Source organism: Tupaia chinensis, unplaced genomic scaffold (genome assembly GCF_000334495.1).
Source record: "Tupaia chinensis unplaced genomic scaffold, TupChi_1.0 Scaffold000182_1, whole genome shotgun sequence".
In the NCBI taxonomy this organism is placed as follows: Eukaryota; Metazoa; Chordata; class Mammalia; order Scandentia; family Tupaiidae; genus Tupaia; species Tupaia belangeri.
The window spans coordinates 6,237,201-6,254,117 of NW_006159657.1; the positions used below are offsets into that span (position 1 = coordinate 6,237,201).

The following is a 16,917-nucleotide window of genomic DNA, read 5'->3' on the forward strand; positions in this document are numbered from 1 at the left end:
TCCTCTCCATGTCTGTCTCTCCTTCTTCAGTGAGCACATGTGCCCTAATAGCAAACTTAAAAAAAAAAAGTTCATTTTGGTGCAGAACATTTTGAAATCCACACCTTTTTTCCTCTAATAGTCATTTTCAATGAGGTCTTTGAAGACCTCTTGTGTGATAGTCCCTGGTTCTGTGTTACCATTGAAATTTAAGTCAGTGAAAATGAAAATCCCATGCTTCAGTCATGCTGCCACGTTTCCGATGCCCAGTAGCTGCAGGGGCTGGTCAGCATCGTGCCTGTTTGCGGGGCGGTGGGACGTTTCCATCGTTATGGAAAGCTCTGAACAGTGCCAGGCTGGGGCGACACTTGAAGCTGAAGCGTTCTCTGTTGTGAGTGGCAAGTTGTACTTTATGGGATGTTTAGTACAGCCCAGGTGTCCCACCCACGAAATTCAATAGCAGCACTCCAACCCTCAAGGTTGTGACAACCAAAAACACCTCCAGATCACCCAGGTGTCCGGAGAACCACTGGCTCTCGGCCCCTGCTACAGTGAGGACCACCAGGCCAGCATCACCACATCAGATGGGCCTAAACCCACTCTCCCGACCCTGACCCCCTGCTCTGAGATTCCATTTCTCAATAGGTCAGGGTGGGGCCTTGGTGTATCTCTGTCTTTTTTTTTTTGAAGACACGATCTGACCGTGTCTTGATTCCCTGCCCTAGCCCTCCCAGTTACATCGTGGGCATGAAGCACCATGCCCTGCTCTTTTCAGACAGGACTGCCAAGGCCAGTCTTGTGCTTCTGACCCTCCTCCTCAGTCTCCTCTTGTCACTGTGCACCACTGCTTTGACCTTTAGGATGGGCCAGGAGTCAAAACCGGACCTCTGCATGGTCCCAGCCTGCAGAGCAGTGTCTTAGCAGCACGTGCCACCATGCTAGGACGTTTTTGTAATGAATTTTGTTAAGTTTATCTCCTTATCTCCTCTGTGAGTTAGAGAGCCCAAAAGAGGGAGAGAAAAAGAGAGACGGCACCCCCAACATGGCCTTGACGCTATGGTCCCCTCCGGGCTCAGCTGGGCACAGACATAAACGCCTGGCATACTAAGGGAGTTCTCCGCACGTGAACCCGGAACCCTTTCGTGTGGGTCAGCCTTGCAGAGTGCCAGGTTTTCCCGGTGGACCCCCATCTGCCCTCCTCCCATACAAATTTTGATGAGCTTCTGGAGGAAAGGCCCGCAGTGTGTGCCCAGAAAGGGTGTGATGGACAATGAGGACACGTGCTCCCTGCCCTCTGGAAACTGCAGTGGGAAGATAAACCGCACGCCATGAAGCAGGGACACGATGCTCCGTCAGAGTTCTGCTGTGAGAGCCTTTGGGGGAAGGAGATGTGCACGGGCTGCAGAGGCTTCATGGCGGAGCTGACGGGTGTGAGCTGATGTTTGAAGGGGTACATGCATGCGCACACGTGTGTGCGTGTCTTAGTACCTACAGGGCAGGCTAATGAAGGATAAATCTAGACCTGGGGGGCCGCAGGGAAATCTGATGCTCTGCGAGGTTGACCTGCCTCATGGGAGGTTTTGAGTTTGCATCCATCCAGTTCCCTTCCTGATATGCTGGACACATGTATGCCCATGACCTGGGGCTTGCTGAGGCTGGGAGTGGATTATGGCATCAAAACTCTGTTGGGAGTACTGTCACTGTTTCTGTCTCTCTCTGTCATGGAAGAAATAAATAAATAAGCGTAACAGCAAAAAGAACTAATCTGCAGCAGTTACTGTCACACACACAGGGAAGAGTGACTGTCAGGAGGATGTTGGGAAGCCCAGCCCTCCCGATACAGGGAAAGACTGTATTGGAAATGTAGGACCCTTAGATTGGGTTCAAGGGGAGTGAGAGGGAAGGTCTCAAAGACCGTAGAGCTGAGTGGTGAAGTTCAGGTCTTGCGCTGTAGACCGGCCATCTGCAGGCCAGTCTGGCCCATAGATTTTGCTTAGCCTTGAGTGGCTTTTATCCATCATTTTCCCTTGAAAGTTTTCTATTTTTTTTAAAGAATGATTTCATTTAACTTTATTTATTTAATTAATTTATTTATTTATTTTAATTTGACCAGAGAGGGACAGAGCAAGAAAGAGAGAGGGAAAGTGAGAAATCAAGCTGCCAGGTCCAGGATTTGAATTGCGGTCGGCCATGTGGGAGTCCAGTGCCCTTAACTACCATGCCACCTGCTGGCCTAAGCCTATGAAAGTTTTTTTTTTAAAGAATTACCGTATTTAACTTTATTTATTTATTTATTTATTCATTTATTTCATTTAACTTGAGCAGAAAGGGACAGCAAGAGAGAGAAAGCAAGTCTCCAGGTCCAGGATTCGAACCACGGTTGGCCATGTGAAAGTCCAGCACCCCTAACTACCACGCCACCTGCCGGCCCCAGCCTATGAGAGTTTTCAAACACACAGCAAGGTGGAAAGAATTTCCCACTGGACACCTGCATAGATACCACCTAGGCTCTGCCGAAAGCCTCACACGTGTTTACCTATCACAGGTTGAGCATCCCTTATCTGAAGTGCCTGAGACCCAAAGTGTTGTGCATTTCCGGTGTTTTCAGATTTGGGGATATTTGCATATACGTGATGAGATATCTCGGGGATGGGGCCCACTTCTAAGTATGAACTCCATCCTGTTTCACGTGCATTGTATACATTTAGCCTGAAGGGAACTTCATACCTTGTTTTTGTATTGTGGTATTTTGACTGCAACCTATAGTCTGAAGTGAAGTGTGGAATTTCTCACTGGTGGCATCATGTTGGTACTCAAAATGTTTCAGATTTTGAAGTGTTTTCAATTTCAGATTTTCATACTAGGGATGCTCAACCTGTATCATATATAATTTTTTTTGTTAAGTTCATCGATCGATTTTTTTTTTTTTGGAGAGGTTTTTGCTATAGGGCGCGTGCGCTCGCCCGACAGATAGAGAGAGACAGAGAGACAGAAAGCGAGAAATCACCCCCCAGGGGGGATGGCCACGCCACAATCCCTTCTCCTCCATTCTCCTCTCGGGATCTTGGGCACGCACGCACACGCGCCCGGCATGAATTTTAAGCCACCGGGTCCGGGACGCAAACCAGGATCGACCACATGGGAGTCCAATGACATAGCCATTACGCTAACTGCTGGTTCCCGATCGATTTCTAATGAGAAGAGAGAGTTAGCATCCTTACAGGGTCTTGATTCTGCAGTCCACTCCCATTCCCAGCCAACCCCCGATCATGGACACACATGTGCCTAGTGTACTCAGGGAGGTCTCTGGACACGAACCCAGAACCTTCCCATGGGAGTCAGCCTCACAGAGCATTGTGTTTTACCACCATACCGCTCACTGCCCAGTGCCTGTGTCAAGTATCTTCCCATCTGTCCGTCTATCTTATTTTCTGGTGCATTTTAAGAGAAATTATAAACTTCTCTACATCTCCTTTTTTTAAAAAAGACTTATTTATTTAATTCTATTTGTTATTATTTTTTAATTTTACTAGAGAGAGACAGAGAGAGAGAGAAAGGGAAAGTGAGAAAGCAAGCCACCAAGTCCAGGACTCGAACTGTGGTTGGCCATGTGGGAGTCCAGCGCCCTTAACCACCATGCCACCTGCGGTTCCTCTACATTTCCTTTTAAATACTTAGGCCTGCTTATCATTACCAGGACTCAAAATTTGTTTACAATTTCTTCTTTTGATAGTAAAATTATTACTGTAGGTTTGTTTTTTCTTTTCTTTAGAGAGAGATTTTTGCTACAGGGCGCATGTGCTCACTGGAGACCAAAACAGAGAGAGTGAGAACTCACCCCCTCCCAGGAGTGATGGCCACATCACATTCCCTTCTTCATTTTCCTCTCAGGATTTTGGGCATGCACACTCACTCCCCGCGTGAGTTTTAAGCCTCTAGGTCTAGGACACGAACCGCAGTTGGCCCCGTGGGATTGCGGCGCCTTAACCACTCCACCACCTGCTGGCCCCTCTATCCTTAGTGTTTTGATTTTGGTGTTTAGTCCCGACATCTGAAATTTGTAAGGCTTCCCTTTGAGAAGGAGAAATCTGGCCTCACCACACCTGCATCCTTCCATACCAGCAAAAGGCTGAGTAATGGTTGTTTAGACAGAACCAACGCTCTCCGGTTCATCCCAGTCCCCATGTCCCTGACACTGAGAGCTTATCCCTGCACACGGCCCACTTCACCCAGGTGTTAACAGCCTGAGCCCTGCAGACACTAGTATTCAAACCCTGTTATAAGCAGTGAGGAATCATTATAGTCTTTTATTACTATTAAGTTTCATTCATGAGAGAAACAAGTATCCTAGGCAGGGCCTGGCCTCACCATGACCCTCCTCCAGCCTCCTAGCTAGCCAGGATCACAGGCATGTGTGGGTGCACCTGGCATGTTCAAGTCCACCTCAGATCTGAACCCAGGCCTCCCGTGTGGCTCCAGCATCACAGGCAGCCTCCCACCTGTGCCACTGTAGCTGGGCCATAGAGTTCTTTCTTTATTTAATACAGCTTTATTTATTTATTTATTTTAATTTGACCAGAGAGGGACACAGAGAGAGCGAGAAAGCAAGTCACCAGGTCAAGGACCCAAACTGTCGTCAGCCACATGGGCATCCAGCACCCCTAGCCACCACACCACCTGCCGGCCCCTGGGCCATAGAGTTCTTAAACTAAAGGGGCCTTGGAGATGAAAAACCATGCAGAAGGATGATAAGTGCTATGAATTAGTTTGGAGATGGTACCAGGCCCTCCGTGGACACTATATAAATGTCAAGCAGATATTTAGTGAGTAGCTGCTACTAGGCTAAGCCCCAGGGCCTGCAGAAAACATAACAGCCCCACAACGGATGCCTGGAACTCTGAGCACAGGGCAGGGGAGGAACTACACACACCTGGGGACGACCAGTGTGCTGCCACTGGCAAACAGTGTCAGTCACCTAAGAGAAGGGCGCTCAGCCAAGAGAGCCGTGACAACTAGCTTATTCATCCCGAGTTGAATTTTAAAAAGAGCCTGTAAGGGATCAAACAGAGCATCTATTGATGCCTCCATCAGCTGACCGCTCACTGCCATCAGCCCCAAATGAAAGCCCAACATTTCAGCAGCAGAGACTCGAGTCCCCGAGTTCAAAGGGGATCATTTACATCTACACGCAGGTGCAGGAGCCTCTTGGAACCTGTGTTTGAATTTAGGTTAATGGTCTGGGATTCTGTTGTATTTGGAGATGCTCCCGGATAAAAGGGGTGCAAGGTGACCCGAGGCAGCGTGGGAACCGGCTGGCGCGTGGGGCTGGCCTGTCTCTCCTGCCTGTGTGAAGACACTTCCTCTCAGCTCACAGCCAGGAAACAAGAGTATCAGAGGGGACGGAACAGCAGGAGGACGTGGCGTCGCCTCCCTGTCCCCACCCTGTAAATAATCTGCTCCTTGGTTGGACCTCCTCCTCCCAGGGCTCCCGCCTGCCTCTCTGACTGAGTCATTACGTCACCCTCCCCAGCCCATCCCCAGCTCATCCGGACTGTTGGTAGCGACGGCTTTGTTTATGCCATCGAGCACAGAAAAGGAGTTTGTCCTTTTTCATTTTTTTAAATTCCAAATTAGACTTTTAGGCCTTTCTTGTGGGATGTGAGTGTCTCCTTTCACGTTTGTGGAATCCAGGGTGGGTATTAGATGAAGGAAAAGAAGCTAAAATAGGAGGAGAGTGAGAGAGCGCAGCGTGTCGGATACTTAGATGGCCTGGAGTGCAGGCTTTAGCGCGTTCGGCAGAGCTGGTTTCAGAGGACCAGTGCAGGCGGCCTGCTCTGATCACCGCTCAGTCGTTCGCTGCAGCTGACTTGGAGCTTGTTGAGTAACAAACAGCTTCTCCCACATCTCAGATGTGTGAGTCCGTGAGAATGCAGGGGCCGGGGCTGAGCCTGAGCCCAGACGCTGGCAGAGTGAGCGTGTGCTGAATGCCAGCAGCTCCAACGACTCACAGAGATGTCCTCACCATTGGGAAGCGCAGGCCAAATCATGCCAAGCTTCCTTTGGTAATTAGTAACAGGGTTTTTCTCTTCACCTTTTTCTCTGTCTCTCTCCTTTCAATTACCCAGAGATTGAAAAGTTCCTTAGAACTTCCCCCATTCTGCAGGGGGGTGTCCTGGATCAGAAAGAACAGTTGTAGAACTAAGTCCGACGTCCTCCTAAGCGTGGCCCTAGTGACTGACGTCATGATCCCTGATTGTCTCTGTAACGCGAGTGGGTGACAGAGTGTGAAGAAGGCCCGCAGACGCTTGCAGAAGAGGTGTACATGTCTTTGGCCATGGACGCCTTGGGTAGAGTGGTTTGTTTGAAGCATGTTGAGAGCTGTAGGGGCCAGGCTGAGGAGTGGGCAGGACATCGGATGCTCGGGGGTGCGAGGCCAGAAGCTCTCAGCAGTCTATGGGATAGTTGGTCAGGACGTGCCTGCTTTGAAAGACCTGCACCTGTTCCCCCTGTCTTCCGTCACCTGCTTATGGCTCCAAGTCTGCAGGCAGAAAGTTCTGTCAGCTGTGCTTCCACTTGGTGCTGGCTCGCAACAGAAGCTGGGGAAGGAGCTTTATGGAGCCCTGCAGCAGGTGCGATGGGAGAAGTCCCATAAAGACCCTATAATGTGGGTGAGAGGAATCCCCTAAGGACATTGGGGTGCCAGCAGGATGTGAGGGTGGGAGAGAAATGGATGCTCAGTGGCTAAAAATGACATTCACCACCAGGAGGGCATACGTAGGGTCTGCAGCTTATGGAAACTTTTATGAGAAAAATGATTTAAACATTTTTTGCACCAACGTAAACTCATACTTTAAGTTTTTTCCTTGAACTTTTTGAAGTCCCTTGAATATTCCTTCATTACTCTTCAGTATTTGTAAGGAGACGACAAGGAAGAGAAACTTAGCTTCTCGGAAGTTTTCATTCTCTTCGTGTCCCTTAACCATCAAGGAGAAGTTTGAGATGCAGCATTCCGAGGGTTACCGGCAGATCTCAGCTTTAGAAGATGACCTTGCCCAGACAAAAGCGATTAAAGATCAACTGCAGAAGTACATCCGAGAGCTGGAGCAAGCCAATGATGACTTGGAAAGGGCCAAACGGTACGTTGAGAAGGACAAAACTGGTTTGGGAGCCTTGGTTCAGAGAATGGTAATTTTTTTGTTTTTATTTTTTTAAATAAAGATTTTTTTTGGCAGGGAGAGGTTTTTGTTACAGGGCACGTGTGCTCGCCAGACAGAGACAGAGAGACAGAAAGCGAGAAATCACCCCCCCCGGGGGGATGGTCACACCGCAATCCCTTCTCCTCCATTCTCCTCTTGGGATCTTGGGCACGCACACACATGCGCCTGGCGTGAGTTTAAGCCACCGGGTCCGGGACTCGAACCATGGTCGACTACATGGGAGTCCAGTGACATAGCCATTAGGCTAACTGCTGGTCCCTAAATAAAGATTTTAATGCAGTCAATCAAGGCCGGGCCTGAAGTTCTGTATTATTATTTTTTAGGTTTTTGCCTTAGGACACATGTACTCGACAGAGAGAGGGAAAGGAAGAAATCATCCCTCAGAAGGGAATGGCCATGCTGCAATCCCTTCTCCATTCTCTTCTTTGAGTTCTGGGCACATGTACCTATGCACCAGCATGATTTTCAAGCTGCCAGGTCCAGGACTCAAACCACAGAGTCAGCTATATGGGAGTCCAGTGCCTTTAACCACTACACCACCTGCTAACCCCATGAGAATAGTATTTCTTTTTTTTTTTTACATTTTTTAAAATTTAACTTTATTTATTTATTTGTTTTAATTTGACCAGAGAGGGACAGAGCGAGAGATAGAGAAAGCGAGAAAGTAAGTTGCCAGGTCCAGGACTTGAACGATGGTCTGTCATGTGGGAGTCCAACACCCTTAACCACCACGCCACTGGTCAACCCCAAGAATAGTAGTTCTTAAATTTATGTTCTGTAGTTTAGTAGAATAATAACAACTATGGAAGATTATTCTGATGATAGTACTTTTCTATTTTTTTTTCAATAAAGCACTTGTTCTTTACAAAATAAATACATAGGACCAGCTGGTGGTGTGGTGGGTAAGGCAACTAGATCCCTCATGGCCAACTGCATGGTTTGAGTCCTGGACGTGGTAGCTTGAAAAACATGCCAGGCATATGTGCAGATGTGACCAAAATCCCAAAAGGAGAGAGAGATGGAGGAGAAGTGACTGGAGTGACCATCCCCCATGGAGGATTCGCTCTCTCTCTCGCTCTGTCTCTCTGATAAGTGCAGATGTCCTCAGGCCAGTTGTTTTGAAGTGGTATAAATTACATGCCGGGAAATGGACAGACCTTTCGTGAGCTCTTCTGTTGGTTTTGACAAGCGCATGCTTTCACATCATCCCCACTCCTGTTGAGACGTGGGACATTTTCATGGCCCTTGAAGTGACTTGCATTATTTGTTTCAGTGGCTATTTTAAGGGTGACAATGCAGGTCTTCTGCTTTTCGGTCTACTTAGTTAATATTGTGTCACTTCCTGTACGATGTCACAGCCTTTGCAACCTCAGCTTCACATTTACCATCCTGGCACTTCATGTTATAGTATCATATCTACAGACGCTGCGGAGTCCACAATATATTGTTGTTTGTGTGCGTGTGTGTGTGTGTGTGTGTGTGTAGAGAGAGAGTGGAAAGTGACAGTCGCTGCATTGCAGCAGTGTAGGTATAGACACAGTGGTGCACAGGTGCTGTTACTGCTCGGGAAGTGGAAGCCACCTGGGAGGTACAGGCTTGGCTCAGCCGTGAACACAGTAGGTGCAGCCGTGTGTGCCAGTGAGCGCAGCTAGTTGGGAGGTGGGGCATACGGCGAGACCCTGTCACGAGTACCTGTCTCTGTCTCTCTCTCTCTCTCTCCCCCTTTCTCTCCCCTCTTTCTCATAAGAGAAATGTTAAAAAAGCAAAAAAAAAAAAAAAAAAAAACAAACAAAAAAAACCTTCAGGCTTTCTGTGTGAGGTGCATATGTAACACGAATGAATTTCCTGTTTGGACATGAGTCCCATCCCCAAGATACCTCATGTATATGCAAATATTCAAAAAAAATCCTAAATCCAAGAAACTATGGTCCCCAACATTTCAGATAAGACATACTCACCATGTGTTAGCCCTTGCTTTACGCATGAGGAAGCCCTGAGGCACAGCGAGGTAAACAGATTTCTTTATTAACAGGACTCGAGAACCAGCAGTTAGCGTAATGGCTATGTCGCTGGACTCCCACATAGTCGACCGTGGTTCGCGTCCCAGACCCGGTGGCTTAAAACTCACCCCGGGTGCGTGCCCAAGATCCCGAAAGGAGAATGGAGGAGAAGGGATTGCGGCGTGACCATCCCCCCTGGGGGGTGATTTCTCGCTTTCTGTCTCTATGTCTCTGTCTGTCTGGTGAGCACATGTGCCCTATAGCGAAAAACCTCTCAAAAAAAAAAAAACAAAAAACAAAAACAGGACTCCTCCATGCCTTCAGCACAGTGTTCCAGTGAAACATCTGCACCATTCACGAGCAGTGTTTGTTAGCAGGGCAGCTCCGCTGCTGCTGGACATTGTGAACTGTTGTAACTGTGAAAGAACTGAGAGCATAAAGACAGCCTCTCCTTCCTGTCCAAGTGCACGTTATTAAATTGTGTGTGCATTTTTTAGGCTATGCCTAATACGAATTTGCATTGTGATCCTCCAAGAGAGGACAGAGCATTACTGTTCTCACACATCTGGTCACGCCCCCTAGAGTTCTGGGAAGGCCTCCGCTCGCTGCTAAGTGCCGTGTGGATATTATCTTCCTTAATAATCAGGACAGCCTGTGTGCCTCTGAGCGCGTGGTCCCCGTCCTGCAGGTGAAGAACCCAAGTTCCAGAAGCTGAGTGACTTGGCCCAGGTGTGTGGCAGCTAAGAAGCCCAGTGCTGGGGCTTGTGCCCAGGTAGATCTGCCCCTTCACATCTCCTGGGTCTGTAGGCAACGGACAGATGCCAAGGTTGACTCTTGGATAACTTTGCCATTCTCCTATCCAGAGCCACAATCATGTCTCTGGAAGACTTTGAGCAGCGCCTGAATCAAGCCATCGAAAGAAATGCCTTCCTGGAAAGCGAGCTTGACGAGAAGGAGAATCTCCTGGAATCTGTGCAGCGATTGAAGGATGAAGCCAGAGGTCAGGAGGCCTTGGTGCTGCCCTGCTTGTCTTCACCAGCATGGGCCCCCACCCTGCCTGGGAGCAGCTCGCTCCGTGCCTTTACTGGCCATCTATACCCTGCCGCGCAGTCAGAGCACGGGTACCACACCAGGCAGGCCCTCACCCTGGTCGCTGCCCGGTGCTAGGGGTCATTGGGCATCCAGCCTCATAGAGAAACCTCATTGTGTTTACAGAAGTAGCTTTGGGTTTCACAGAATAAGCCCTGGCTTGGGGTTTTGCTTCTAGACAGCAAAGTTCATTTCAGGAAAGATGCTTCTTGGTCTGCCTTTGGCATGCGTCACTGCACACTAGCAGCACAGGGTTGTATGGGGATAAAAATGTAGTTGGCGGAAGTGCAGCTAACACATTATTTTGGTGACTTGATGGCAACGGATACGTTTGGCTAGGGCCTCTGAAGCCTCATCGGCACCTTCTTCTTAGGGCTTGGTGGTTCCAGAGACAGGACTTCAGAATGAGCGAGATGTCCGTTAGTGAGTCGTCCAGGTTGGGTGCAGGAGAGAGTCTAAGTTTCCTTTGTCCGTAAGACAGCAGCCCAACAGCCAAGGATCACGGGCATGTGTGTGCTGGCTTCCTCGGGGGTTCCATACACAAACCTGGACCCTCCCCCGTAGATCAACCTCACAGAGTATTGAGCACACCATCTGGCCCTGCGAGGTTTTTTTTTTTTAAGTCATAATTAATTGTTTATAACATTAATTTGACTTCTCATCTGTAGCCAGTAGATGAGAGGTTAAAAGGAAAAACTCCCATAGTGCAAAATGTCGTTGTTCCAAAAGGCCCATCAGCAATGAAGTAGTCGAGTAAATTACACAGATTTATTTTGTGGGATGTTAAACAGTTGTCAGAATGAACAAGGCGTAGATTTAAACGCAGTCCTGAGAGATTGCCAAGGCGTGCATTGAAGGGGAGAGTAAGTCACAGAGGGCGGTATTGTAGCTATGTGCATCCGTCTGTTATTTTGCTATATAGAAATACCTAAGACTAAGGCCAGCTGCTTCGTAAAGAATAGAGTTTATTGAGGCCAGCAGGTGACATGGTGGTTAAGGCACTGGACCCCCACATTGCTGACCAGGGTTTGAGTCTCGGATATGGTGGCTTGAAAATCACACCAGGTGTGGGGACCAGTAGTTAGCGTAATGGCTATGTCGCTGGACTCCCATGTAGCCGACTGCAGTTCGCGTCTTGGACCTGGTGGCTTAAAACTCACGCCAGGCGCATGTGTGTGCGTGCCCAAGATCCTGAGAGGAGAATGGAGGAGAAGGGATTGCGGCGTGGCCATCCCCTCTGGGGGGTGATTTCTCGCTTTCTGTCTTTCTGTCTCTCTCTGTCTGGCGAGCGCATGCGCCCTATAGCAAAAGCCTCTCAAAAAAAAAAAATACATATATATATATATATCACACCAAGTATGTGCATGCATGCCCCAAATGCCGAAAGAATAGAGGAGAAGGGATTCTGGCATGGCCACCTCCCCGGAGGGTGATTTCACACTTCCCCTCACTCTGTCCTTCAGCAAGTTCATATGTCCTAGGGGGAAAAAAAAAAGAATAGAGGTTTTTTGGCTTATGATTCTGATGGCTAGGAAACCAGAAGCATGGGGCTGGGATCAGGCAGGCCTTTGGTGCTACATGCTGACAGAGGCAGAGAGGAAGCAGTTTCCATTTCCTCGCTGGGCCCTTCCTGTGCCCGCTGCTGATTGCACAGTGCCCTCCTATTAGGCCCCACCTCTTAAAGATCTGACAACCTCCTAAACCCATTACACTGGGGACCGAGCTTCTAGAACATGACACTTTGGGGCGAAAACCATTATCCATACTGTAGCTCCATTTTCCTTAACACAAATGAGTCATCATGCTGATTCATATTTTATACTCAGTAGATATGCACACATGTATACACTTGTACATATTAAAGCAGACAGAAAAGGGTTGAAAGGGTCCCCCACGTGTCCTAGTGAGTATTTATGAATGAGAAGAGTTGTTTAGGGATAGGCTGGGAGAGCACACTTTCATTTATTCTATGAACACAGTTACGTTGGAATGCTTTTACTTCTTCTTGATTTTGTCAGAGGGAGCAGGCACTTGCCAGAGAGAAAGGGAAAGTGAGAAAGCCTTCCCGCCCCACAGCGGGAATGATCACACCACAGCCCCTTCTCCAACTCTGTCCTTTCGGGATTTAGGGCATGCGTGCCTATGTACCTGGTGTGTTTCTACGCTGCCAGGTCCAGGACTCAACCACGCAGTCACCATGTGGGATCCAGCCACCGTAATCACCACAGCACAGGCTGGTCCAGAATTTTTTTAGGAGTGAAAGTATTAATGTGTCACTATCATAGTTGTTTTTGTTTATTTGTTTGTTTGTTTAATTTTAAGCTTTTTTTCTTACCCAAAAGAAGAATCGTGTAGGCTTGCCCACTTGTAAGGCAGGGCCCTGTGGGTTTCACTTCATTTGCGTTTCCACCTGGAGGCCCCACCCTGGTAGTTCTCTTTCCTCCCCAGCGCCACTGTTGAAGCTCCCCAGCTGTGAACCCACAGCCAGGACTCACTTCTGTATCCTTCCCTGGTGCAGATTTGCGGCAGGAGCTGGCAGTGCAGCAGAAGCAGGACAAACCCCGGACCCCCAGGCCCAGCTCAGCAGCCACTGAACGGACAGACACAGCTGTACAAGCCACCGGTTCCGTGCCTTCCACTCCCATAGCTCATCGAGGACCTGGCTCTAGTTTAAACACACCAGGCACTTTCAGACGTGGTAAGGGGATTGGGAAATGGGAGGATTTTCTTTGTTGCCCAAAGTTCTCTTGGGTAAGAATCTGGCTGGGGTGGTTCCTGGGTGCGATGATGCACAGCAGGGAGCAATCAGCAGTGCTCATTGCACAGAGCATTGAGGTAAGCCAGAGGAGTGTCGTAGGAGTGAGGCAAGAGGGAGTAGTGGAGTCTGGGGTAAAGTGGAGAAGAGAAGCCCCACCGAGAAGGGTCCTGCCACTCTGCCCTTAGCACAAGGGATATGGGTCCAGCGTTAGCAGATTTACTATTCCTCAATAGAAGCCTTTTTGTGTATAAAATCTCCCAAATTTAAAATGCCAGTAACGAAATAGGAAAATTTCAAAACACTTTGTGTGTCCAGCAATACGCTCATCTAGACAGGGACCCTAGGTAATCCATCGTGTGGTTAAAAAACAAGACATTTGAGCCAGCAGGTGGCATGGTGGTTAAGGTACTGGATTACCACATGGTCGACCAAAGTTCAAGTCCCAGACCCAGCAACTTTAAAAACATGCTGGGTACGTGTGCGTGTGTGCCCAAAATCCTGAGTGGAGACTGGAGGAGAAAGGATTGTGGCATGGCCATCCTGCCTGGGGGATGATTTCTCACTTTCCCTTTCTCTGTCAGTCTCTGTCCAGCGAGTGCACACGCCCAAGGCAAAAGCCTAAAAAAAAGATGTCTGAGCTCTAAGCTCATGCCCTCTGCTGACAGTTTAACTGTGAGACTCTGACCAGACCCCTCACACCAGATACCGTAGACCCACGTTGAGGACGTAGTACGTGCTGCCACTTTGCCGAAGGGCTCTGCGTGTGTGACCCACGACTTCTCGCTGCTGTCCCACGAAGCGCTGTCCTCATTGGATGGATGAAGAGACTGAGGGCCTGAGTTAAGGAGCTTCCCTGAATTCCCAGAGCAAGGAAATGGCAGAGTTGGGGTTCAAACCCAGCAGGCTGGCTCTAGGGCTTACATGGCCATGTGCTGCCTGGTCCCTTAGCTCGTGCCCGGAGCCTAGAGACGCTGGTGAGCTCGCTAGAATCCCAGTCTAGAGCAGTTTTCCACCCTTTGATCTGTATACGACTCACCCAGAGCCCTGGTTAAAAAGCACCTCAGATTCAGCAGGTCTGGGTGGGGCTATGGGTGCTGCTGGTCGACAGACCCTGTCTTGCAGAGTGAGGCCATGTAGGGTAGAACCTTGTAAGTGCAGCTCATTGGCTCCTTACGTAGTGTGCTAATCATGCATGCCCTTCACGTTAACTGTACAGACTGCCTGGAATTTCAAGAAGTCTTGGTTTTCTTTTTCTTTTTTTTTTTTTTGAGAGGTTTTTCACTATAGGGCACGTGCGCTCGCCAGACAGAGACATAGAGACAGAAAGCGAGAAATCACCCCCCAGGGGGGATGGTCACGCCGCAATCCCTTCTCCTCCATTCTCCTCTTGGGATTTTGGGTACGCACGCACACGCGCCCGGCGTGAGTTTTAAGCCACCGGGTCCGGGATGCGAACCGCGGTCGACTACGTGGGAATCCAGCGACATAGCCATTATGCTAACTGCTGGTTCCCAAGAAGTCTTGGTTTTCTTTACAGAGAGTTAGCACGGACATTTGTGTGTCCACAGGATAATGTCAGCCCCCGCAGCCTGTTCTGGATGTAGCGGTGTTCGCACATACGTTTAGGACTGCGGGGGATGGGGTAGGGGTGACGTCACTTCCCTTTGCAACCCAGGTCTGGACGACTCCACAGGCGGGACCCCCCTCACGCCTGCGGCCCGAATATCTGCGCTCAACATCGTGGGTGACCTGCTGCGGAAAGTAGGGGTAAGGCGGCGCCTCCCTGGGCTTGGAGTTTAGGGTACAGGCGAGGGTCAGTCTCACCAGTTGCTTCCCACTTGGCCTGAGTTTTAGGTGCTGGTTCTTTGGTCTCCCTGAGAATCCTTATCGCTTCCTGCCGGTCTTGTTATTGCCAAATGGAAACGCCCCAGATTTCGGGTCCCTAGGTATATCTTTTTTGTCCTTGTACCATTTTTCCTCCAGGAATTTGGGAAATTAGCATGTGCCTATGTTTTTTTTTTGCTTAATTTGAAAAGGCCCAGGAACATTTTAAAATCACTTTTCTCTTGATGGTTTCTTAGGGAGTTTAAGAGAAAAATCTTAAAAGGCTAGGGCAAGGAACTTGACCCTTCAGGTTTTATATTAATTACAGGGAGGGAGTCTTTGTGCTTAAGCAATAACCTAGGTATTCTTTATAGTCATTTCTTTTTTTTTTTTTAAATGATGCCCGGCAGGCCACAGCATTTAAATCCTGCCAGCTTGCAGTTAAGCAGAACGTGTGTATACCCATGTACCCACGGCTTCATAGACACTTAGAGCTCATTTATGAAGCTTTTACTCCTAGGTTTTGGTTGCCTGGTGTTCTGTTCTTGATGGGTGTTCAAGAAGTTTGAGGAAAATGACATAGTATGAAAAACTTTGCATGCATTTCAATATTTGTTTTTTTGCACCTAAACAAACTCATACTTTAATTCCATTTTTTCCCATGGAATTTTGAAGTCTCATCATACAAACAGGTCTCTGTTTAAATAGTCAGCACAGGGCCAGCAGGTGGCATGGTGGTTAAGGGTGCTGGGACTCCCACATGGCTCTGACCATGGTTCAGCCTGCCAGCTTGCTTTCTTGCTTTCTCTCGCTTACTCGCTCACTCTGTCCCTCTCTGGTCAAATTATAATAAATAAATAAAGGTAAATAAAATCATTCTTAAAAAAAAAAAAATAGCACAGCTGGACTATAGAGAAGCCAGGGTGGTCTCAGTACCCTTCTGCTTTCCCAAGGATCTGTCTACCCCACGGTCAAGTCCTCACGTAACCCCCAGTGACTCTGCATGTTTATAACAAGGCGAACCAAAGAGCCAGCACACCCAGCAGTTGGCCTCATGCTTCCTGCACGTGGATGTCTAGGGTTACTGATTTCCACGATGCTCCCAGATAGTTTAAGCAGTTGGTTCTAAGACCTGGGTGTGCGTTGACTTCGTCCGGGGCCCTGCCGTTGCATAGCCATTTGAGAACACTCTTTAAGGCTGTTTGTCTCTGTACGGGCTCCAGCAAGGGGAGAGTTCTTATCCCGGACTTGAGTGATGAAAGCAAATTTCTCTGCAGGCACTGGAGTCCAAATTGGCATCCTGCCGGAACTTCGTGTATGATCAGTCCCCAAACCGAACGAGTGGCCTAAACCCGGGGCGAGCGAACAAGAACCGAGACAGCGGCGACAGACGGCAGAGCGGCACCAGCGTGCCCTTGGGCGATAAAGGGTCAGTACCTCTCCGTGGGGGCAGCACCTATCTACTCCAGGTCAAAGATGCTGACCCCCAACCCACAGCCATGTTTGTGAAAATGTAAGAGTATTTCAGCAAAACTTATCCTCTACTCTTTCCTCTTGGGGCAGAATTAGGTGGTGTCTCCTGGCTTAGGCAGATGGCCAAGCAGGGGCTCATTTTTATCATTTGATTTTGTAGCGCCAGCTCATGGTCATGCTGGGAGAATGTTCTGTATAAATCCCTTGTTGAACTTCAAACAAATGAGCTTCAAGCTGCTCTTCTTCCGCCAGGAGGTTTTCTTTTTAAAATTTTTTTTTTTTTAAGAATTATTTTATTTAACTTTATTTATTTATTTATTTTAACTTGACCAGAGAGGGACAGAGTAAGCGAGAGAGAGAGAGAGGGAAAGTAAGAAAGCAAGCTGCCAGGTTCGGGACTTGAACCACAGTCGGCCATGTGGGAATCTAGTGCCCCTAACTGCCACACCACCTGCTGGCCCCTAACATTTTTTGAAGTGTCTAAAACCCTCAGGAATTGGCACTAAGTTCTAGCCAAACTAGATTCTTCAAACCAGTCACCCCATTGGAAAACACAAGTCTGAACTCCTAACAAATT

At 48.5% G+C, this 16,917-nt stretch overlaps 1 protein-coding gene across 3 annotated transcripts in view; it reads left to right on the forward strand.

Annotated features, from left to right (window-relative positions):
* The window catches only part of NDE1 (nudE neurodevelopment protein 1), a 30,599-nt gene that overhangs the window by 12,213 nt on the left and 1,469 nt on the right, over positions 1-16,917 (forward strand). For all 3 annotated transcript variants that reach the window (XM_014587085.2, XM_006146564.2, XM_014587086.2), the window contains 5 exons: positions 6,967-7,115; positions 10,060-10,196; positions 12,804-12,983; positions 14,719-14,810; positions 16,145-16,296. In XM_014587085.2, coding sequence (XP_014442571.1) covers positions 6,967-7,115; positions 10,060-10,196; positions 12,804-12,983; positions 14,719-14,810; positions 16,145-16,296 — 710 coding nt within the window. The remainder of the gene's footprint in view (positions 1-6,966; positions 7,116-10,059; positions 10,197-12,803; positions 12,984-14,718; positions 14,811-16,144; positions 16,297-16,917) is intronic.